Here is a 24,931-nt window from a genome sequence, read left to right as displayed (position 1 = left end):
AAGTCAGGCACCAGAGTGTCAGTATCTCTGATACTTAACCTTTTTATATCAGCCAGGGTTCCCTGTTTGGACTAGATTCACAGCCTCAATTAGGGGGGCTCATATTCTGTGAGGTCCAGCTAGCTGCTCTTGTTACCTATGGACTGCAGCAGTTCAAGAAGGCATCTCGCCACAACCTTCTCAAGAGCAACTAGGGACGGGCAATAACTGCTGGGCAGCCAGTGACATCCACATCACACCTATCAGTAAGAAAAAAAACGAACCGATACTCTGAGCACAATATTTTAAATTATATGTTTTGGTTGTGAGTTTAGACATTGTGCTCATTTAAGCACATTGGCCACAAAATTCTTCAGTTGGCAGAATTCTTTAGTTTTGCAGATCCCTAGAAAGATGTCAAAGGCAAATTGCAGCTTATCTCTACCATCTGCATGTGTTTCACATCTGCCATGGCAGGAAATTGAAGCCAGGTCCCCAGGAGCTTATTTGGGTCTCTCAATTAATACCACCGGGCCTCAGCCTCCTCATGTTCTTCCTTGAATGTAGAAATCATTCTATTCCAAGAGCTGCAGAAAAGTGCATTGGGACGGCTTAGTGGCTCGGTGATTTGCACTGCAGCCTCCCTGCGCCAGGGATCTGGGTTCAATTCCACCCTCAAGTGACTCTCTGTGTGGCGTTTGCGTGCTCTCCATGGGTCTCTGTTGGTTTCCTCCGGGAGCTCCTGTTTCCTCCCACAGTCCAAAGGTGTGTAGGTGGATTTGCCATGGGAAATTGCTCAAAGTGTCCAGGGTTGTGTAGGTTAGATGAGTAAGCCATGGAAAATGCAAGGTTACAGGGATAGGACTGAGTCTGGGTGGGATGCTCTTCAGATTGGTGTGGACTCAATGGGCTGAATGACCTGCTTCCACACTGTAGAGATTCTGTGTCCAAGCGGTTTCATTACTGTGATTTTTGTTGCTTTTTAACATTTTTCAGAGCCAAATTTTGTGTCATCCTATGACATTGGAAACTTCACCTATTTCTTTTTTCGGGAGAATGCAGTGGAACATGACTGTGGAAAAAATATTTTCTCCAGAGTGGCCAGAGTTTGTAAAAATGATATTGGAGGGAGGTTTCTCCTGGAGGATACCTGGACAACCTTCATGAAAGCTCGACTAAATTGTTCTCGTCCGGGTGAAATTCCTTTTTATTACAATGAGTTGCTAAGCACTTTCTTTTTACCTGAGCAAGACATGCTGTATGGAATCTTCACCACTAATGTGTAAGTAACTATGATAATTTTACCATATTTGTATGAGGATAGGTAGCCCAATATCTGTAATTGTGAAGCTGTTGTAGTTCATTATGAAAGGGATAAAAGCAGGAAAAGAGAAAGGGGAAGAGGAAGGGTCACCAAATCCAAAATGTGAACTCTCAGTTTTTTTCCTTCACAGATGCTGTCAGACTGACTGAGCTTTTCCTGCAACTTTGTTTTTGTTCATAAAAGCAGGGCAATTAGAAAAACATAATACACCCAGTCACTGTTAACACAACTTTGTGATGGGGATTTTGGGTTTGACAAGCTTTTCATAGATTTTTCTGGACGTAACAAATGGGTTAACGAAGAGTATTCAATTTGAATTTCCAAATGGAATTTTGACAAGGTGCCACATAAAATATTTCACCAGGCAAAAACTTATAGTGCTGGGGTGATAGATTAGCACAGGTGGAGGACTGGCTAACCAGCAGGAAACTGGATGAATGCTTCATTATTCAGTATGGTAAGCTGTAACTACTGGAAAGCTGGGCCTTCAATAATTCTTCATTCCTTAGCGACTAAGGAATTAAGACAAAGGTAGGGAAGAATTTATGAGGAGGATACAAAAGTCTGCAAAAGAAAGAAGTTTTAAGTTTAAAGCAAGCATCTAGCAGATGGATTATAATGTGGGAAGATGTGAGATTGCTTGTTTTGACCGAAGGAATTGAATGGCAGAATAGTATCTAACTAGAGTGAGAGATTGCAGAATTCTGGAGTACAAAGGGATTTCAATGCTCTCCTAAATGAATCACGAAAAGTCAGTGTGCAGGTAATCAGGAATGCAAATTGGATCTTGCCCTTTATTGCAATGTGACTGGAACATAGAAGTGTCGAGGTCTTGCTAGAGCTCTACAGGGCATTGGTGAGACTGAGTCTAGGGTGCTACATGAAACTTCAATCAATTTATTTAAGTGGAGACACACATGCATTGGATGCAGTTCAGAGATGGTTCATTAGACTGATCCCTGCAATGAGGTGGTTTGTCTTTGGAGGAAATATTGAGTAGTTTGGACTTGCAATCACTAGAGTTCAGAAGGATAAGAGGGGATCTTTTAAAACGTGTATGATTCTGAGGGACCTTGACAGTAGGTGCTGAATGAAGGTTTCCTCTAATTAGGGGTGTATCTGGAACTAGGGATCAAGGGGCTTCCGGTTTAGGAGAGATGAAGAAGGATATTTTCTCTGAAGGCTGTGAGTATGTTGAATTGCCTTGCTGAGTAAGCAGTGGAGGCTGGGACAGTGAACCATTCAACACAGTGTTGCAGAGATTTATGCTTGATGAGGGTGTCAAGAGTAATGGATGGCCAGTGGGAAAGTGCAGCTCTGATCTTTTGAATGGTGGAGCAGACTTGAAGGCCAAATGGCATCCTGTGCTCCTATTTCTAATGTCGTAGCAGACAACTGAAGGTACTGTTTAAAATAAAACAAAGAACAGTGGATGCTGGCAATCTGAAACATTCAGAAGAAATGTCACTGGACTTGAAATGTTAACTGTTTCCTCACCATGGACACTGCCAGACCTGCTGAGTCTCTCTAGCAATTTGTTTTTTCTGTGTTGTATTGTGTTCTCTTATGACGCATCTTTCTCCTTCAGATGTTGCACCCATATTTACTGGCATAAACTAAAATAAAATGATATTTATCAAAATTACTTAATTATACTTGGGCATATTTTCTACAGGAATAGCATAGCGGCTTCGGCTGTCTGCATGTTTAACCTGAGTGCCATTACTCAGGTTTTTGCTGGGCCATTCAAGTTCCAGGAGAATTCCCATTCAGCATGGCTGCCTTTTACCAATCCTAATCCTAACTTTCAGGTATTTATGGCTCTCATTACTAAAATGAAGCTTTCCATGATTTTGCCGCATTATTTTTCAGATTCTGCAGCAAGATTCTGTGAGAGTTACTTCTTATTTTCAATGTATCTCAATGATTTATCATTACTCTTTTATTTATGATTTCCAACAGATACTTACATTTTTAAATGTATGCTTTTTTAGTGTGGTACTATTGATTCTGGTCCTTACGCGAATCTCACAGACAGGAGCCTCCAAGATGCTCAAAAGTTTATTCTTATGAATGAAGTAGTGCAGCCCATTTTTCCTATGCCTTTCTTCATGGAAGACAACAGTCGGTTTTCCCATATAGTGGTGGATGTTGTGCAAGGAAAGGACATGCTCTTCCATGTTATGTATTTAGCCACAGGTAACATACGTTATTTCTCAGTGTTCGAATAAAACGCATGATCCGAATTCATATTGTTGTGTCAATGATCAACATTAATATTATTTAATAAATATCTGTAAAACATAGAGATGTTGTACCATTGTACAAAATGCAACAATAGTTTTTGAATAGTTCTAGCTGCTCACACCCAGTTTGACTGTTTCATCAGCTGTTTTAACTTTTCCACTGTTTCTAAATTATCAGACTGCTTTTCCTACAGCCAGGATTGAATGAGCAGAAGTTCCCTCCAATTAAACATTGGGAAAATGAAATTGTCGTTAGTCCCTACCACAAACTCTGCTCCCTGGCTACTGACTGCTTTCCTGTTTTTGACAATTTTTTTTGAGGCTAAGTTAGACTGTACATAATCTTTTTGTTACATTTGACCCCAAGATGACCTTACAATTCACATATCTATGTCATCACTAAAACTGCTTTTATTTACCTCCATGGCTTTGCTTGACACTTGTGCTGTCTCAGCTCTTCTACCTCAGAAACCTTCATCCATTTATTGTTGTTTCTAGATTTGACTATTTCAACACCTTCCTAGCCAGCCTGTCACAATCACCACTCCATAAAGTTGACAGCATGGAAGCTCAGCTGTCGTAAGTGCACCATGACCTCTTCAGTCATTTTCTCTATCCTTAGTGTTTGACATTGGCTCTTGGTTAAACAGCAACACAAAACTAAAATGATTGTTTTTGTTTTCACCAATCTCTATTGCCTTGAACTCTCCCAGCCCTTCCGATGCAATCTCCTCCAGTGCACAATCTTCTGAAATGTCTGCCCGTCTTCTAATTCTGATCTCCTGAATTTTGACTTTAATTACTCCATCGTTGGCATCCGTGTCTTCTCTGCATGGGCCAAAAAAAAATGGTCCACAAAATATTGTGGGTTGGAAGAACATGCCTTACCTGAGGTGGAATAATTGTAACTTCAGCCAGTTATATATGAAAGGACATATTGATTCAGTTGTGGTTATGCATCTCTTCTGATCATTTTGCAATATTGCCCATTTTACGTGAACAGTCAAAGATACATTGAGCCCCGATCTTACTAGTTTCACTAGAATCATGAGAACAGTTATTTCTACTTACCAACTGTACAGTTATCCCAATGTGTTTTACTTGTGGCACCAATCTCAGCATAAACTTCTGTTTGAATGTTGATCTGTACATCCAGGACAAAGCAAAACATTAAATCACAGTTAAATTTTTTCATTGCAGAAGGATGCAAGTTTACAGCAGGTTCAGTTTGGAGTAGAATCTCCAGTTTTACATCACGTGGATTAAAGATGCTTTCATGCAACTGCCCAAGTAAAACAGATTCATACTTGATTTCAAATAGTTTAATGTGAAATTGAAAAATTCAAATTAAAAGCACATTATCTTCACCAGAATAAAGAAAGACTCAGGATGTCTCAAGCAACCTGTGTAATTTAGAAAACGCAGCAGTCAGCATATACACAGAAAGCTCCCACAAACAGACATGGGATAATGACATGATAACCTATCGTGATAGTTGAGAGTTTAATATTAGCCAGAACACTACTACGAACTCATTTGCTCTTTTCCAAACTGTCTTAATTGAAAGTGTTGGGTATCTTTGGTAGTCTTTGTGTTTAATGGACTTGCAGATTTTTAGATATTTACAGCACAGAAGCACATGCAGCTAATTGTGTCTGTGCCAGTCAATAAAGATCTGACTGCACTAATCCCATTTTCCATAGCTCTGGAATAAATAGCAACATAATTAAATATCTTAATTACTGCTTAAATGATAACAAGAGTTTCTGACTCAACCACCCTTTGAGGTAATGAATTCCAGATTCCTACCATCCTCTGAATTAAAAAAAAATTCCTCAACTAGCAGTTTCATTTACCACTGTTCTGTCTAACTGACCTTATTAATCATACCCCTACATATAATTGAAAATTGTCAATGTACTCCACAAACAGAAAGGCTCCAGCACTGAGCCCTGCAGAACCCCATTTGAAGCAGATTTCCAGAAACATGTCTCTGTCATCGTCCTCTGCTTTCCATCTCTCGGCTAGTTTTGGATGCAATGTACCATTTGCCTTGAATCCCATGGCTGTTCTTTTCTTGACCAGTTGGCAATGAGGGACTGTGTCAAAAACTTCCTACAGCCCACGTAGACCACATCAAATGCATTACCTTAATCAACGCTGCCAAGAACAACTTCAAGAAATTAAATAAAATTTGTCAAACATGACCTTTGCTTATTAAATTGTTTGATTTATTGTCTCGTGTTCTGAAAAGCTTTATTGACGAGTGGTACAGGCAGATCATAATAAGCAATGGATGTACAGATCAGAAAAATTTAGACAGAGGCATACAGGTTACATTGCACAGGGTGTGTGCTAGGCAAGATTAACATTAGCAATGATCAGTTCTTTAGTTTTGCTGACGTAGAGTGAGGGTTTGTTCTCATGGTGCCACACCACCAAGCCCTCTATCTCCCTTCTGTATAGATGCTGACTATCTCTGTGTAATCCATGTCTCTCCAAGTGCAGATATATTCTGCCCATCAGAATTCTTTCTAATAACTTCCCCAAAGCTTAGGGTACACTGGCTGGCCTGGACCTTCCTAGCATATTCCAGCCTTTCTTTTTAGAAGTGCTTTATTGTTATCAGTCATCCAGTCCTCTGGTACCTTGTCTGTGGCCAGAGCTGACTTGAAAATTACTACCAGAGCCTGTGGTATTTCCTCCTTGCCTCCCTCAATGGACTGGGATATGTCTTACCCAGACTGCGGAATCGCACACTTTTAATTGCTCAACCTATGACTATCTCTTGGAATGGCATGGAATGCGTTGCCAGCAGCAGTTGTGGAAGCAAGGTCATTGGGGTCATTTAAGAGACTGCTGGACATGCATATGGTCACAGAAATTTGAGGGTGCATACATGAGGATCAGTGGTCGGCATAACATCGTGGGCTGAAGGGCCTGTTCTGTGCTGTACTGTTCTATGTTCTATCTCTTCTCTCTTTGTTAATTTCTTTAAAAATTTTACAGTCTTCCACCCTGATGTCTCCAGCTGCATCATTTTTTCTCATTGTGAAGACTGATTGCAAAGTATTCATTGACGTTTGTGCCCATATCTTCTGGGTTTACACACACATTACCCCTACAGTGCCTACGCTTACTCTGGTTATTCTCTTTTCTTCACATATTTGTGTTTTCCTTTTATTCTGCCAGCCAAAGCTTTCTCACACACTTCCTTGGCTTTCCTACTTTCTTTTCTGAGATTCTGCCTGCATTTATTATAATCTTGTAGGGATTCTGTGGTGCTGTGCGCTTGGTATCTACCATATGCTTTTCTTTTGTTCTTGATCCTAACCCTTTGACATCCACATTTTGGTCCTATCTTTTGTTTTTACAGGAACGTATTTTCTCTGGACACTTGTTGTTTCCTCCTTGAATACATCCCACAGCTTTGACATAGTTTTATCTGCAAGTAGCTGTTCCCAGTCCACTTTGAGCCAAATCGTATCACATCTTATTAAAATTAGTCCTTGCCTAATTTAGATTCTCTATCCTGCTCCATCCTTTTTGTTTTCCACAATATCCTAAATCTAAATGAGTCATGGTCCTATATGCCTTCCACCTGCCTGGCCTCATTTGCAAATACTAGCTCCAGAACTGCTGCCTCCCTTGTTGGGTTTTCTATGTGCTGGCTTAAAAAACATGTCCCGCATGGACTAAAACTATACTAGTGAATACTTGAGTAATTAAAATCATCTACTATTACTACCTTATTATTCTTAGACATCTCTGAAACTTAATTTCATGTTTCATCCTTGCTTTTTCCCTGATCTATCTCTCCTTGATCATTGAGCTACAGTATGCATCCAGCATGCCCGTTTTATGTGTTTTACTTTTCTCCTTATGGCCTCATTTGGTAACCCTTCCAAGGCATCATTTAATTCCTTCACTTGTTCCCTTGATCAATATTGCCAGCCCCCTCCTCTTCTATCCTCCACGCTATCCTGCCCAAATTACCCTACAACCAGGAATGTTGAGTTGCCAATCCTTTCCGCTCTTCAGCCTCAGTAGTAGCTATGAAGTCATACTCCCATATTCCTCATCTGACTTAATCCTCAGACCTTTTGCCTTAAAATATATTCCGTTTACCCTTGCGAAATTCATCTTCTTGTTATCTAGCCTAATTTTCCCCTACCTTCCAGGCTCACTTACCGGCATCTTCTTCCCATTCTGAACTACCTGTCAAGATCCCTGTCATTCTGGGTTAAATCATTCCTAACAGCATTAGCAACCACCCCCACAGCCAGGGACTTGGTCCCACACTTGTCCAAATTTAGCCTGTCCAGCTACTACAGAATATAAAATATGCCTTCATTATCATCTCTCCAGATACTTTATTTTGTTTTTTTCACATTCTTTTGTTCAATCCATCTTCTGCTATACTCACTACCATGTGGGGCTGGGAGAAACTTGGAGCTTACTACCTTTAGTAAGCTCTGCTTTTCAATTTCTACCAAACCCCTAAAGGTCCAGCTTGCAGGACTTCTTTCCCCTCTTCCTTCTTCTCAATGTGGACCATGATATTTGGATATTCGCTGTCTCATTTAAAAATGTCCTGCAGGTGTTCCATGACACCATTGACCTAGCAACATATCATTCCAGATTCACATCTACAGTTGCAAAAGCACCTGTCTACTCCCCTCACTAATGAAACCCCTACCTTCCACACCTCTTCCTCCCTCTCCAGCGAGCAGTGAAGCCTCCCACAGTGGCTACAAGACTAAGTCAGAGGCTATGACTCCTGCAGGGAGTAATCCACCTCCTGACTCACCAAAGACTGCCCACCATCTACAAGACAGGAATCTGATGGAATATTCCCCATTTGCATGGATGGGTGCAACTCCAACAACACTCAAGAAGCTTGACACCATTCAGTACAAAACATCCAGCTTGATTGGCGCCGCATCACATTTTTCACCACTGACGCTCAGTAGCAGCACTGTGTACCATCCACAAGATGTACTGCAGAAATTCACCAAAGATCCTCATACAGCACTTTCCAAACCCATGACCATTACCAGCTAGTAGGACACAGGCACCAGATACGTGGAAATGACACCACCTACAAGTTCCCCTCCAAGTCAGTCACCATCCTTACTTGGAAATATAACGTTGTTCATTCATTGTCGCAGGGTCAAAGTCCTGGAATTCCTCCCAAACAGCATTGTGGGTGTACCTATAGCGCATGGATTGCAGTGGTTCAAGAAGGCAGCTTACCATCACGTTCTCAAGAGCAACTAAGAATGGTCAATAATTGCTGGCCCAGCCACCAATACCAAATCCCATGAGTGAATAAAAGATAGTGCCATGGCCTTGGGTCTGCCTTGGTTCCTTACCCTTTTCCAAAACCAAAAAAACAGTTTGCAAGTTAAATGCACTTGAGGTATTCCCTCATATGGTGCCTGTAGCACTTCTTCTGTCTGGAGGTCACCCACATGCTCATGTGTCTGCACTTTCTTAACCTGCGGGGTGACCAAATCCTGAAATGTGCTGTCCATGAACCTTTCAGCATTGTCAATGCACTTGGATCTTGATTTTCTCTAGTTGCAGATACTTTTTGCATGAATAGTCATCCAGACCACCAGAAATGTGGAGAGCTGTGGATGTTTAAATGTTCAGTATATTCAAGATAGTAATTAATTAACTTTTTGATGCAGAAGATATTGAGGGATGTTGGTGAAGTATGGAAAAGGGAATGCTGATATAGAACATTACAGACTAGATTTCAAGAGCCAGATGGCCTACTCCTGCTCCATTAACTATTTCAACAATGACCTTTACTCCACAACATAATCAGAAATTTAGATGTTTGCTAATGATTCCATGGTGTTCAATTCCACTTGTCACTCAGATAATGAATCAGAATGTGCCTGCAGGCAAAAAAGAGTTGCGCACCATTCAGGCTTGGACTGATAACTGACAAATAATATTTATGTCAAACAAGAGCTAAACAATGACCATTTTAACTGAGAGTCAAACGAACTACCTCACCTCGACATTTAATTACATTACTACCTCCCTGCATTAGTGACAGGCGATGCCACATGGAACATGGGTCGAGGAAAGGAAACATGGGGAGAGGCCAGTAGATTGTGACTCCATGATGCCCAGGCCACTGTCTGGGTCTGTTTGTTGAGTCCACCTTGTGATCTGTTGGAACAATTCTTTGGCCATTGATAGTAGTCTACAGATCTATATGTGTAATGGACCTCAGAGCCACCATGACAGTTTGCTGAGCTTCCATTGCAGCACTTAGTCATCCAGTCAAACCTGTTGTGGCTGCAGTGTAATTTGTAATATCAGTCATAACATGCTGCATGACATCGGGTTTCCCAGGTCACTGGGCGAATTAGCCAGTCTCTTCATGCTCCAGGTGATTAGTTCCAAACTCTTCATCAAGGTATTGGCTAAGCTGAAGGCGACTCCTGATTCCCCTCTGAAGCTTGGCTCCCTGTGGCCTTCATCTGGTTGTTCTACAATGGAACAAATTTCTGCCCTTGCTCCCAACAACGTGGTATGCTTATTGCTCACTAGTGCCTGGTGAAGATGCTTGTTCTGTTCTAGCGTTTATGTAATTCTTGGGTGCCTAAATGAGTGCTTGTCATTGATTCAGTGCATTCTTCCCCATTTTCATTCCCCCTTTTCTCTGGGAACCCTCGGAGACTAAGTGGACTCTATAGGAGAATGTACATGATAAGGCCATTTGGAGGTTGGGGAGTAAGGATTGGTTTGTGAGATCAGTGATAGTTGTGGACTTATAAAGAAGCTGCAGTGCTGACATACCTTTGGGTAATACATCCTCCTACCCTGGTCACTGTCTACCAGGGGCATCCTGATGAGAGATAATACAGCCTACCTGAAGGAATGGTGTCATGAAGGTGTGGTTGACCTTCCTAGGTCAGGTCTCCTGCTGTGTATGTGTTATTTGCTTATGGAACAGGAAGTGTGGTGATGGTGATGAGCATATTGACAAAGGTATTTCCATGATGTGTGTTGTGAAATGTACCTGAGGTATGATGGAGTATTGCCTGTGAAGATGTAACAATTGAGGTGAGTGAATGCCCTTGTTTTGGTAAATAATAGCTGATTTGTGATGTGGTTGTGGTGATGGTGGTAAAAGTTTTGACAAGTTTGCAGTGAATTGGAGAGCTCACCTTGTCCACTTCTAAGAAGTTGTTATGTACCTTGTGGCACTTGAACTGTGCCTGATTGTCATCTCCCATGTGTATAGCATTAATTGCTTCTCTGACCTCCTTTACCACAGTGAGTAGAGAACATCCTTGCTCCTGTCTCCCTCTTATAGTAGGACTGTGGGTGCCATTTTGGAGAATTTTGGTACCTCACCCTAGGTCCCTGAAGCTATATGATGATTGCTGCACATTCTCTGTCACCGTTTTTCCAGTGGACCTCCATTGCTTTCTCTCCCTCTCACTCCTCTGTTTTCTCTACCCCATCCTCATCCCTCTGGATCCTTTTTTGATTCTCCTTCTTTCTCTCAGCCTCTTTCTTCCCCCTCTCTATCACGTATCTTATTCAACTCTGTAACCCTCCTGGCATTTCCTCCCTACCATCCCTCTGGCTTCTTTCTGCCTGGACTTTACTAGTCTGACTATCCCAATCCCAATCCTATGCTCACACTTTCTCTTTCCTCACCCTCCTTCCCGGCCACAAACTCATCAATGTGCTTTACAAGGCCCGATGTTCTCGCTTCCTGTGCTTTCTGACACATCTTCTCCTGCAGAGCCGACTTAATCTTAACTGCCTGTCTGCAATGCTTTGGAGGATCAATAGTAAATAAATGCTATTGCAATCAGCGACACAATATAATGGATATGTTTAGCTGAGCTCACTTGCGACTTATGTCACCTGTGAATTATCTGATCAGTTTGTTTTGTTGAGATAAATAATTTGTTGTGCCACTTTGATGTCCATGACATATATTATCCATGTTTCCTGTCCACTTCTGTGTTGATTGGGTAAAGGTTGTTCTATCCCAGTGAAGTAATTTAAGGATTGTAACACTGAATGGATTAAATAGATATGCAAGTAAAATTATAGTTCATAATTAAACTGTATCATACAAGCAGGAAACTTTTTGTGAAAGCTTAAATATATTTTAAATGTAAAGCTGTCATTCAATATCTTTCACTGTTTCCTGCTAATTGTTTAAGGAAAACCATTTAAAAGTGTTTTATTAAACACAGGACTTAAGCTGTATGCACAGTGAAATCTTCACATCCAGCTATTTAAATGTAAATTATCTGCATATTGCTAACATCTTTGCTCCATAACAGGTCTGAATCTGCCCTCAGCTATTCGTGGGGATGACTTTAGTTAGAGTCGTAGAGATGTACAGCATGGAAACAGACTCTTTGGTCCAACTCATCCATCTGACCAGATATTCTACATTAATCGAGTTTCATTTGCCAGCATTTGGCCCATTATCCCTTTAAACAGGATTGACCGCCACGAGCGGTCATAGTTTTAAGTTGTTAGGAGGAAGGTATAGAGGAGACGTCAGAGAGAGGTTCTTCACCCAGAGAGTTGTGAGCGCATGGAATACTTTGCCAGTGGTAGTCGTGGAAGCGGAGTCATTAGTGACATTTAAGCGACTGTTGGACGTGCACATGGACAGCAGTGAATGGAGGGGAATGTAGGTTAGGTTATTTTATTTTTGGATTAGGATTATTCCACGGCACAACATCGTGGGCCGAAGGGCCTGTACTGTGCTGTACTTTTCTATTTTCTGTGTTCTATAAACCCTTCCTATTCATGTACCCATCCAGTTGCCTTTTAAATGTTGTAATTGTACCAGCCTTCATCACTTCCTCTGGCAGCTCTTGCCATACACGCACCACCGTCTGTGTGAAAAAGTTGCCCCACAGGTCCCTTTTAAATCTTACCCCTCTCACCTTAAACCTATGCCCTATAGTTTTGGACTTTGCTACCCTATGGAAAGACCATGCCTATTCACCCTATCACTGCCCCTTATGATTTTATAGACCTCTATAAGATCACCCCTCAGCTTCTGATACTACAGCGAAAATAGCCGCAGCCTTTCAACCTCTCCTTCTAGCTCAAACTCTCCAACCCTGGCAACTTCAATGTAAATCTTTTCTGAATCCTTTCAAGCTTACAATATCCTTCCTGTAGCAGGGAGACCGGAATTGCATACAGTATTCCAAAAGTGGCTTATCCAATGTTACCTGTAGTTGGCAGACATTCTTATCTGCAAATCAGACATTTGGCTATTTACTACTCACAGATGGTATATGACAGCTCAGGTATGTTGTTTTGACTGGATATTATTTCCACAAGTGAAGCTGATGATATGAGTAATAAGCAGCAAAAGTGGAATATGTCCAGCTCCTCGTGGAGATATTTATCATACCTCACTTCTACTGCTGATCTAATTATATCGCATACATCAAGTTATAAATTGTTAAATACTTTGCTCAAGGACAGGAAAATCAATTCCACATATATCGGAATGAAGTTGTACTGTAAAAGTATAAATTATGCATGAGTTTTGTAATGGAAGTGGTGAAGAATACAAATCTTTATTCCACTGAGAATATGGGGCTCAATTTTACTCCCAATATCCTGCCTAAAAACTAAGGAAAGTTTAGAGAAAATTGGATGATGAGAGCTACTGGTCAGACTTGTATTTCCCTCTCCCTGACTTCTCCAGGATTCCCACCCCATCCCTGCTTATTATTTGTAAAATCCTCTGGGCTAGTTATAGCATTTGTCCTTCTTATCCCATTACCTGAGACTGTGATCCCTGGTTCTGGACTCCCCATCCCTGGGGACATCTTTGCTATGCTATGTCTGTTACAATTTTATAGGTTTCTGCGAGATCCTCTCTTATGCTCCTAAACGCCAGTGAATGTAGTGCCAGCTAATCTAGAGTCTCTAGATACGTCTGCCCTGCCATCCCAGGAATTAATTTGGTAAACCTTTGTTGTACTCCCTTCACAGCCAAAGCATCCCAATTCAGATAGGAGACCAAAATTGCACACAGTACTCCAGGTGTGGTTTCAGCAACGCCCTGTACAATTGCAGCAAGACATCACTGATCCTGCACTCAACTCCTCTCACTGTGAAGGACAGCAGACCTTCTTCCTCAACTGCTGCACTGCATGCTTACTTGAACTGATTGGTGTACCTGGGTCTTATTTGCATCGATGTTCAAACAGAATCAGCATAGCTTCATGAAAGGAAAACCATGCCTGACAAATACACTAGCATTCTTTGAGTAGGTAACAAGCAGGATAGATAAAGTGGAAAAATTATTACATTTGGATTTTCAGAAGGAGTTTCATAAGGTACCACACAGAAAGTTACTTAATAAGACCTCAGATGTTGGAGGTGGTACGTTAGCAAAGATAAAATATTGGCTAAAGAATAGATGATAGAGAGTTTGAATAAAGTGACCATCTTCAGGATTGTAGCATGTAACCCCCGGAGTTCCAAAGGGGTTAGTGCTGAGACAATTATTTGCAATATATATTGAGTTGGATGAGGAAAATGAATATACTGTAACCAAGTTTACAAATGACACAAAAATAGGTTCAAAGGTAATTGGTGAAGATGAGATAAAGAGTATGCAGAGGGATATAGATAGGTTACTCGAAAGGGTGAAAACTTGACAGATGGAATATAATGTGGGAAAATGAGGTTATGCACTTTGGCAGAAAGAAATAGGAGCTGGATATTATTTAAACAGAGAAAGACTGTTGAAAGCTTCAGAACAGTGTGATTTGGGGAATCATAGGATCATAGAATCCTGCATGCAGAAAGAAGCCATTCACCCAACGAGTCTGAGCCAACCCTCCAAAAAGCATTTCCCCCTCAGCCCTATAAACTCACATTTATCATGGCTAATCCACCTCACCTACATATTCTTAGACAGTATGGGGCAATTTAACATGACCACTTCATCTAATCTATACATCTTTGGTCTCAAGGATTTGGGAATCCTCCACCATGAATCATAAAAACCTAATGTCCAAGTTCAGTAGGCTCTATATAAGGCAAATTGAATGTTGGCTTTTATTTCAAAAGGAATAAGGTATAAAAGTAGGGAACTTTTGCTAAAACTATCCTAGGCATGAGTCAGACCACAGATGGAATACTGTGAATAGTTTTAGATATGCTATCTACAGAAAGATATATTTGCATTGACGATAGAGCAGACAAGCTTCACTGCACTAATTCCAGCTATGGAGGGACTTTCTTATAAGGAGAGGTTGAGTTGTTTGGGTCTGCACCTGATGGAATTCGGAAGATTGAGAGGCAACCTTCTTGAAACTTAGGCGATTCTTAGGGGACTTGACGGGAGAAAGGTTATGGGAGCATGTAAAGCCAGAGCATACAATGTTGCACTTTTAAGACAGAGATGGGGAGGAATTTATTCCTTCAGAGGGTTGTGAAGCAGGAATTCACAGAGGACTTTCAAGGCTGGCTCAGTGAGTATATCCAAGGCTGAGATAAATTTTGATTAGAAACAGAATTAAGGGTTATGGGGCAAAGGCCAGAAAGTGGAATTGAGACTTATCAAATCAGCCATGATCTCGTTGAATGGCAAGGAAGATTCACTGGACTGAATGGTCTACATCTGCTCTTACGTCGTATTGTCTCGCACAATCTAATCTGTTATGCTTATGTTGGATTTATTTAGTCACTGTCATTAATTATTTGAAGAAATCTTGACTGATGAGTATCCCAGTCTCTTACTTGATGACACTGTTTAATTTTGCCTGTTAACATACCATAATACTTCTAAGGCTATTGGTTTTAAAATGTTTTTACAAAAGAAAGTGAGGTAATACCTTTGACCAGCTGTTATTTTTGCTGTGCCTCGTGTTTAGCTTCTTTGTGCTTCTCCCTTCCAGACTATGGAACTATTAAGAAAGTTCTTGCGCCTATGAATCAAAGTGCGAGTGGTTGTTTGTTGGAGGAAATAGAACTCTTTCCAATCAATCAACGAGAGCGTGTAAGGAATCTTCAAATCCTACACAGTCAGAGTGTTCTGTTTGTTGGACTACAGGAGCATGTGATAAGACTCCCGCTGAAACGCTGCAGCTTTTACAGAAGTCGGAGGTAAGATTGTTGAATATTAGAATATGAAGAAGGTTTTAATTGTATTGTGACAGAATTGTATTCTCCTTATCTGACTAATGACAAATTACACATGGGGCATTATGTTCGTTTTGCAGGGAGTGTTTTGTTGAGTGAGATTCATGGCACCAGGTCCACAATGCCTCAGGGTGACTTTTCTCATGCGCTGCTTTCTACCTCATTAACTCTGTAGCTGCATCTTGGGAACTGAGAAACAGTAGAGGTGGAAATGTCACTCACTGCACACTACTGCAAGCAAGGAATTGTACCTCCTACTATGGTGTTTGACCATTATAGCATAGACCAAGGAAAGGCCCATGGCCCACTTCTTGGGGACAGAATTCCAGAGAAGCCAGTGAATGGAGTAGTAAAGAGGAAGACCATCCTTTTTCCTGTGGGAGTCCACAGGAGGCCATGCCATTAGATCAAACCAGCCTGCACCCAGTATCCCATGAATTAATGAAAAAAGTCAGTGCTGAAGTCAGTGAGTGTGTGCTAAGAAAACAATGGAAAGTAGAACGAGGCAGACCAGCTCCAAGTACGCAAACAGAGTGAGCACAATGAAAGCATTTTCAGAGCCTTAGATGCATCCTCTGTAAATATACAGGAATCTGCAAGTCTTTGTATGCAAAGCTCCCTTCCCCCAAAAACCCACTAAGCCTGGCTCTGTATGTTTCCCTGAACAATTTGGTTGATAACCCTCAGACATAATGTTAAAGTTCTCAGCAGTTTATCCAGATCACTCCAAAAATGAAAGTACAGCAAATAGTGCACATCAATGATGGAAAAGTAAATCACTCACAGAAAACCTATACCATTCTATTACAGTAGAAAGGGGGAAAGGAAGGTCTTTGTGAGCATTGCATAAATCATAGTCAGAGATGCTGGCAGTTTGCAGTCATATAGTGTTAAGTAGTGCACTTGCAGTTGTTACACAGTGGTATATTGAAGGGTTTGCAAGAAATAAATTTATCTTATTATTTTGTTGTCTGGAGTGGATCAACACTGACAGTCACTGTTCGCTTTTGTTTGCTTAGGGGGTTGTGGGTATTGTGTGGAGATCATTAAAACCAGGGGGTGTTGATTCCAATTTCTCTCTCTTCAATTTTTCTCAGCTATTTGGAAGCTGAGGGCAAGAACCACTCAATACCACACTTAGACTGAGCCAGCACACAGAGATGCTTAATGATATAGCGACAAGTCATTGGCTTTTCATCTCATTTCGCCCATCTAGCCAGTTTCTTATCAAAGCAGCCCTGTAGGTTTTTATTTGCAGTCCACATTTTTATCTTTTCTGTGTCAGACAGTCCGTCGCAGTTAAATCTCATTTGGATTAGTGTTTTCAAAGTAAGGATCACAAAGGCTATGTCTGGGCTGCACTGACATAGTTTATCAGCAGAAATGTTAAGACTATAGATTATGTGAAAGAACAGTGAAAAACAAACTTCACACAGGTTAGAATTCCAATGTCTGTGTTTCATATGTTGTGGAGAGTAGCCATAATACTCCAGAGTATTATCTCACTTATGAATTAGGTAGTAATTTTTTAAAATAAAATTTACCAATGCAAGATAATTGTGTAGTGCTGCACCTGCATACAATCTTCGATAATACTATAGATTGGATTTAGAGTTTCCATTGAAACTTCATCACTTTGAATGCAGAATGCATTTTGTTTTTGTCCTTGTACAGGCTTTAATTAAACCAATGACAAAACAAACTTGTATTATACCAGTGAAAGTTGAATCCATTGTAATTGTAAAACTGATGGTGATTGCTTGCTGACTCTGTATGTATGAAATGGATGTTGCTGTAAATATGCAGTGTTGATCATAGATCATTAATTAATTCCATCATATTAACGTTAATGCTTATACTGTTAAAAAGCACAATGAAGTAAATGACTCTGCCCGAATCTGGGATAATTCTGGCAGCAGCAGCATCATCTGGATCTGGTGGATTATCATCTCATTCACTGAGAAAACAAGGAGCCCTTATGTTTGGACAAGGGAACAGTGGAGGGCTGTGTGTCTAGCCTCCTGCTTACTGGTCTGTATTTGTTCAGGGGATGAAGTAATATTTGAGAGTGTCCTCACATTGGAATTCTGAAAAGTAGGTTTTCCATAAGTCAATCGGGACTTCCCTCTGCACAGACACGGTGGAAGTTAAAGGTCTGGCACACTTTGGATCAGATGTTTTTAGCAACCATTCTTGAAAATAAAGGAAATGATTTTTCTGCTCCAGGATCTTTGACTTGACAGGCTCACGATTAACCTCATGGCTAGGTAATGCTCCAGTACTCCAGCTGGTATGGTGCGAGTTTCTCAGTTGTACCTTTATAGGTTTAGTGTTCACTTTCATTATTTAAATGATACTGGCTCTGGGATATAGCCAGAGTCATGGTAAGTGAAAGAAATGAATTGAACCTCTGCTTCTATACATGCCCAGTGTACAAAAGGGCCATGGAATCTGCACCTCAAAGTGTTATATTTTGTGGGTTCTCAAAGCTGCAATTCCATTCAAGTTTAACTTTGTATTGTATTAAATCTTATCAATGTCACCCCATTCCTCATGTGCACACGCCCGCTGACCAATCATTGGCCATTGGTATTTATGTAATGATTTAATCTAGACATTCTCCTTTCACTGAGATGCATTCTAAAATATTCTGATTAGGTTTTTGTTAATTCACCCCAGGTGGCTCAAAGAGGAATTGCTAGCTACCATTGAAAACCACAAGACCAAAAGAAATGGGAACAGGACCAAGCTGTTGGGCCCCTCAAGCCTGCTCCGCCATTCAATAGGATCATGGCTCATCCAACATTCCTCATGCCCTTTCCCCATAATCCTTCATTTCCCTTCTGATCAAGATCTATCTCAGCCTTAAAAATACACATGGTCTCTGCCCACACAGCTCTCTATGCCAACAAGTTCCAAAGACACTCAACCCTCTGGGAGAAGAAATTCATCCTTATCTTAGTCTTAAATTAGTGCCCCTTTATTCTGAGACAATGCCATCTGGACCTAGACTCCTCTATGAGGGGAAACATCCCCTCACCATTAACTCTGTATGTTTCAACAAGAACATATCCCATTCTTCTAAAATCCAGTGAGTGGAGTCTCAATCTGTTTAACTTTTGCTCCTAAGACAATTCACCCATACCAGAGATCATCCTTGTGAACCTTCTCTGAGCTACCTCTGATGAAATTATATCTTTCCTTAAACAAGGGGCCAAAACTGCTCACAGTACTCCAGATGTGGTCTCACCAGTCCCTTGTACAATTCCAGAAAGACCTTCTGACTCTCATACTCCAAAGCCCTTGAAGTAAGGGATCACATTCCATTGGCTGTCCAGATTACTTGCTGCATTTGTGTGCTAGCATTTGTATACAAGTGCCCCTAAGTTCCTCTGTGTTGCAGCTTTCTGCAGTTTTTCTCCATTTAAATATATTTTGTTCTTCTGTGCTCCCTTCCAAAATGAACAACCTCGCAATTTCCCAAATTGTTCTTCATTTGCCCTAGTAATTTTTGCCCATTTAACCAAGCCACCTATCCAGTTTCCTCTCTCAAGTTTCATTCGCTGTGCAGCAGTCCAGGCTCCTGGCGGATTGAGGTCACAAGCAGGCACAATCATTGTGTAACTGTTGGGATTAGGTTCCCAGAGATATGCTGGATCAATTTGTTTTCTTACACAAACCATTATCAAAAATAAACTGAATAAATGTTTGCAGTGTGTTATTGCTCTTGTTGACTCCAAATGTGAAAACAAATGAAGCTTATAGATGTTCATGTGATAATGGGAACTGCAGATGCTGGAGAATCCAAATAACACAGTGTGGAGCTGGATGAACACAGCAGGCCAAGCAGCATCTCAGGAGCACAAAAGCTGACATTTCGGGCCTAGACCCTTCATCAGCCTCTCTGATGAAGGGTCTAGGTCCGAAACATCAGCTTTTGTGCTCCTGAGATGCTGCTTGGCCTGCTGTGTTCATCCAGCTCCACACTTTGTTATCTATAGATTTTCATGGATTGCTTTAGTCTCACATTTCTGTCCTTATAGCTTCCTAAGAAAATGCAGAGGACAGAATTTACTTGTAGTTGACCTAAATGCAGATATGCATACATGGATAATAAACTTCGCAAAATACGCTGTGATCCAATGATGTACTGCACAGTTGTAAGCGTGAGTTAAGTTGAGATTTAAAGTTTAACCTTATTATCCTTTGCCTACAGTTCATGTGTGGGAGCTCGAGACCCTTACTGTGGCTGGGACTTGGTCTTAAAGAAATGCACAACATTAGAAGAAAGCATGAGTATGACCCAGTGGGAGCAAGAAATCAATTTGTGCCCAGTGAGTATGTTCATTCTCAAAATTCCCACATTCTTTTAAAACATCAGAGTATTGAATTGAGTGATATATACAATTGCTTACATATTGCTGATTCTTTATTGTTCTTTAGCTCTCCACTAAATATTTAAATCAATCATTAATGTGTAGAACTATTTTAAATTTTATAATGCACTGTAAACACTTTTACAGTGATGTGAGAGAATCGTCTGCCCTCTTTCTAAGCCCCTTGGTCAGTCGCACCATGTGTTTTGTTTCTTTTCAGCACCACAACTATCACACTTCACATAAAACACAGTTAGCTGCAAATGAAGGCACCAATTACCAAGGCTTTCTTCAATGATTGGAAGAAAAATATAATAAAAATGCAGCATCAAACAGGCACGCAAGGCACTGTGATAAGTTTTGAAGCAAAGAAGAATCATGAGAAAAAGTCTGCCAGCTAACATAACAGAAAATTAGAAGAGCTTGTATAAGCACATCAGTAGTAAAAGTGTTCTAAACAGTGCCACAAAACAGACATGTGAGGTGATGTAAGATAACAAAGTGTGAAGCTGGATGAACACAACAGGCCAAACAGCATCTCAGGAACACAAAAGCTGACGTTTCGGGCCTAGACCCTTCATCAGAGAGTACTTTGATACAAAAAACATGGAGAGACAGTTGAGAATCCTGCCCTTGTTTAAAAGGGTGCACATGAGTAGAGAATCATGGGTGTAGTACATAAGTCATTAAAGGTGGCATGCGAGATATTAAGAGATATTAATGAGACATAGAGTATTCTAGACTCCACAAGTTGTGCCATAGAGTACAAGAGCAGGGAGCTTATAATGAATTTATATAAGACTTGGGTTTGATTTTGATTTTTGATTTTTTGTAGTCACATGTACCTAGGTACAGTAAAAAGCTTTGTTTTGCAAGCAGTACAGACAGATCATAACAAACAAGGACATACAGATCATAGGGTGCTTAGCCAGAGTGAGGCATTCAGGTTACATTGCACAGGAGGTACACAAAGCAGGATCAACATCAACAAGATCAACATTAATTGAAGTTAGAGAGTCCATTCATCGGTCTAAAAGCAGCAGAGAAGAAGCTGTGTTTGAGCCTGTTAGTGCGTGTGTTCAGGTTTCTGTATCTTTTGCCTGACGGAAGAGGCAGGAGATCATTACCAGGGTACGATTTGTCTTCGATGATGTTGGCAGCCTTTCTGTGGCAGTGAGCCATATAAATGGACTCCATGGACGGAAGGTTGGCATCCATGATGGTCTGGGCTGTGCACACCACCTTCTGTAGTTCCTTACAGTTCTGGGCAGAGCAGTTGCCTTACCAGGCCGTTATGCACCAGGACAGTATGTTTTCAATGATGCTTCTATAGAAGTTGGAGTGGGTCGTTATAGACATGCCGAATTTCCTGAGCTGCCTGAGGCAGAAGAGGCTTTGTTGTGCTTTCTTGATTAAAGCATCTGCATGGGAGGTTGAGGACAGGTTGTCGGTTATCATCGCTCCAGGGAACTTGGCCTTCTTCACCTTAGTTCTGTTGATGTAGTTGGGGGTGTGTCCTCCTCCTGTCTTCCAGAAGGAACTGATCAGTTCTTTTGCTGACATTGACAGCATGGTTGTTATCGTTGCACCACAACACCAAGCCCTCTATCTCTTCTCCATATTCAGGCTCATCATTGTTTGATATCCGTCCTATTCAGTGATATCATCAGCAAATTTTTAGATGGTGCTCATTTGGAATTTGGCAACAAAGTCGTAGCTGTAAAGGGAGTACAGTAGGGGGCTGAAAACACATTCTTTTGCGTCTCCAGTGTTAAGTGTTATTGTCCAGAAGGTGCAGTTGTCTGTCTTCACTGATTGCAGTCTATGGGACAGGAAGCTGAGGATCCAGTTATAGAGGGCAGAGCTGAGACCTAGGTCTGGGAGTTTTGAGATTAGTCTGGGGCGCTTATGGTGTTGAAGGCAGAGGTGTAGTTGCTAAGTAGGAGTCTGATGTTGGTGTCTTTGATGTCCAGATGTTCCAGGGATGAGTGTAGGTCCAGGGGTTTGGCTTCCATTGTGGACCTGTCTTGTTGGTAGGCAAATTGCAGGGGATCGATACAGGCTGGGAGACTGGAGTTGATGTGGGCCAAGACCAGCCTCTTGAAGCACTCCATGATTAATGAGGTCAGAGCCACTGGGCGGTAGTGACCAAGACACATTGCATGTGCTTGCTTATGAAGGGCGTGATGGTGGTCTTCTTGAAGCAGGTGGTGACTTCAGTCTGTAGGAGGGAGAGGTTGAAGATGTCAGTGAGTACCTCCACCAGCTGGTCCATACAGGATCTAAGTGCATGGCTGGGGACTCTATCCAGCACGTCGCTTTCCTTGGCTGACTCTCCGGAAGATGATCTGATGTTTGCAGCGGTGACAGAGGTGGACAGGTGTGCCTGGGGCAGTCGGGGCAGGTGACATGGCACTGCTGGCATTCTGCTCAGACAGACCGTAGAAAGCATTGAGCGCATCAGAGAGGGATGTGTTGTTATCCACTATTTTATTCTGCTTTGTTCTGTATCCTGTAATATTGTGTAGGCACTCCCACAGGCATGGGTGTCCGTATGGTTGATTTAGTCCTCTGACTCGATTCACTGTTGCCTCTTGGCATCTCTGATGGCTTTGTGGAGGTCATACCTGGATTTTCCGTCTAGGGATTTTTATTCATTCATGGGATGTCGGCGTAGCTGGCTGGACCAGCATTTATTGCCCATTCCCAATTGCTCAGAGGGCAATTGAGAATCAACCACATTGCTGTGGGTCTAGAGTGATATGAACCAGCTGGGTTTTTCCTGACAGTCGCTTATGGTTTCATGATCATCATTAGACTCTTAATTCCACCATCTGCCTTGATGGGATTCGAAGTCAGGTCCCCAGAACATTACCTAGGTCTCTGGATAAATAGTCTAGCGGTAATACCACTAGGCCACCATCTACCCTGGCCCCTACCATCGCTGATCTAGGGAGGTTGCATGCCTGACCTTCAGTAGGTGGTGGATTTCCCGGTTCAGCAAAGGTTTCTGGTTGGGGAACACCTGGATTGATTTCTTTGGCATGCAGTCCTCCATGCGCTTGCTGACAGAGTCTGTGATGGTGGTGACGTACTTGTCTAGGTTGTCCGCTGATTTCTTGAATAGGGTCCAGTCTGCCGATTCCAAGCAGTCCCTGAGAAGCTCTTCTGCTGCCTCAGATCAGCATTGTACTACGTTCTGTGAAGGATTCTCCCATTTCAGCTTCGGCTTGTAAGCTGGGAAGAGGAACGCAGCGTTGTGATCTGGTTTTCCAAAGTGTGGACAGGCAGTGGAGCATTAGGTATCTTCAATGGTTGTGTAGCAGTGGCCTAGGATGTTCAGTGCCCTGGCGGGATAGGACATGTGTGGGTGATATTTTGGCAGTGTCCTCTTGTGCCTGGTTGACGTAGCTGGTCGTAGTGAATAAGGTGTTGGGGAATTTTCTGTCCAGCTGGTTTGTGGAAGTGTAAATTTCATCCTGGGCATTCTCCACATCCGCATGGATGGTATGTAGACAGCTTTCAGGATGGTGGAGGTGAACTTGCATGGCAGATAGTAAGGACAGCATTTCACTGTAAGGTATTCTATGTCTGGGTAGCAGTGGTTCACGAGGGTTGCCGTGTCTGAGCACCAGGAGCTGTTGATTAGGAAGTATACCCCTCGGCCCTTTGCCTTAACCATGGACACTGTGTGGTCCTTGCAATATATGGAGAACCCGTCAGCTTGGAAGGCACAGTCAGGTATAGCAGGGGTGAGCCATGTCTCTGTAAAGCAGAGCGCACAGTAGTCTGCCAGTTCCCTCTGGAATGTAAGTCGTGGCCTTGCTGGAGCGTTGTAGACAGTTCTGGGCACTACACTATAGGATGGATGTGAATGGATTGAAGAGAGTGCAAAAGAGATTTATAGAACATAGAACTGTTCAGCACAGTGCAGGCCCCTCGGCCCATGATGTTGTGCTGAATGTTTACCCTAAACCTAAGGTCTACCTCTACCCCTACCTTATACTATCTTCCATATGCCTATCTAACAGCCACTTAAATGCCCCTAATGAGACCGACTCCACTACCCTCTCCAGCAATGCAATCCACAAATTTTGATAATAATTATGATAATTTATGATAATAGTTTCAGGGTGAGACACTTCAGGTATGAGGAAAGATTGGAGAAGACCATAAGAATTTGGGAGCATAATTAGGCCATTTGGCCCATCACATCTGCTCCACAATTTGGTCATGGCTATTAAGTTTCTCATACCCATTCTCCTGTCTTCTCCCTATACCCCTTGATCCCCTTAGTAAATGACAGCCTCCGTATCTCTGTCCTAAAGACACTTATTAAGTTGGTTCAAAAGCCTTTTGTGGCTATGCATTCAACAATACACTGCTCTCTGGCTCAAGAAATTTCTGCTTATCTCTGTTCCAAAGGGTTTTCCTTCACTTTGAGGCTGTTTTCCTTCTCTTGTGTCCTATTCTGTCCTACTAATGGAAACGTCTTCTCAATGTCCAGTCTATTCAGACCTCGCAGTATTCTGTAAGTTTCAATGAAATTCCCCCTTATCCTTCTAAACTTCGTTGATTACAGACCCAGAGTCAACTGCTTCTCGTATGACTAGCCCTTCATTCCTGGGATCATTCTTGTAAAATACCAATGGACCCCCTTCAAGGCCAGCACATCCTTCCTTAGATATGAGACCCAAAATTGCTCAAATATTCCAAAAGCGACTGACCAAAGCCTTACACAGCCTCAGCAGTACATCCCTGCTCGTGTATTCTAGCCCTCTTGAAATGAATGCTAACGTTGCATTTGCCTTCCTAACTGACACTGA

The 24,931-nt window shown here is 41.8% G+C and overlaps 1 protein-coding gene across 4 annotated transcripts in view; it reads left to right on the top strand.

Annotated features, from left to right (window-relative positions):
* The window catches only part of sema5a (sema domain, seven thrombospondin repeats (type 1 and type 1-like), transmembrane domain (TM) and short cytoplasmic domain, (semaphorin) 5A), a 182,402-nt gene that overhangs the window by 94,679 nt on the left and 62,792 nt on the right, over positions 1–24,931 (top strand). For all 4 annotated transcript variants that reach the window (XM_059655291.1, XM_059655297.1, XM_059655289.1 and 1 more), the window contains 5 exons: positions 976–1,261; positions 2,979–3,114; positions 3,298–3,502; positions 15,486–15,693; positions 19,946–20,063. In XM_059655291.1, the coding sequence (XP_059511274.1) occupies positions 976–1,261; positions 2,979–3,114; positions 3,298–3,502; positions 15,486–15,693; positions 19,946–20,063 (953 nt within the window). The remainder of the gene's footprint in view (positions 1–975; positions 1,262–2,978; positions 3,115–3,297; positions 3,503–15,485; positions 15,694–19,945; positions 20,064–24,931) is intronic.

Source organism: Stegostoma tigrinum, chromosome 2 (assembly GCF_030684315.1).
Source record: "Stegostoma tigrinum isolate sSteTig4 chromosome 2, sSteTig4.hap1, whole genome shotgun sequence".
NCBI lineage: Eukaryota > Metazoa > Chordata > Chondrichthyes > Orectolobiformes > Stegostomatidae > Stegostoma > Stegostoma tigrinum.
The sequence above is the reverse complement of the archived record's forward strand: the minus strand, read 5'-3'. Positions and strand labels throughout refer to the sequence as shown.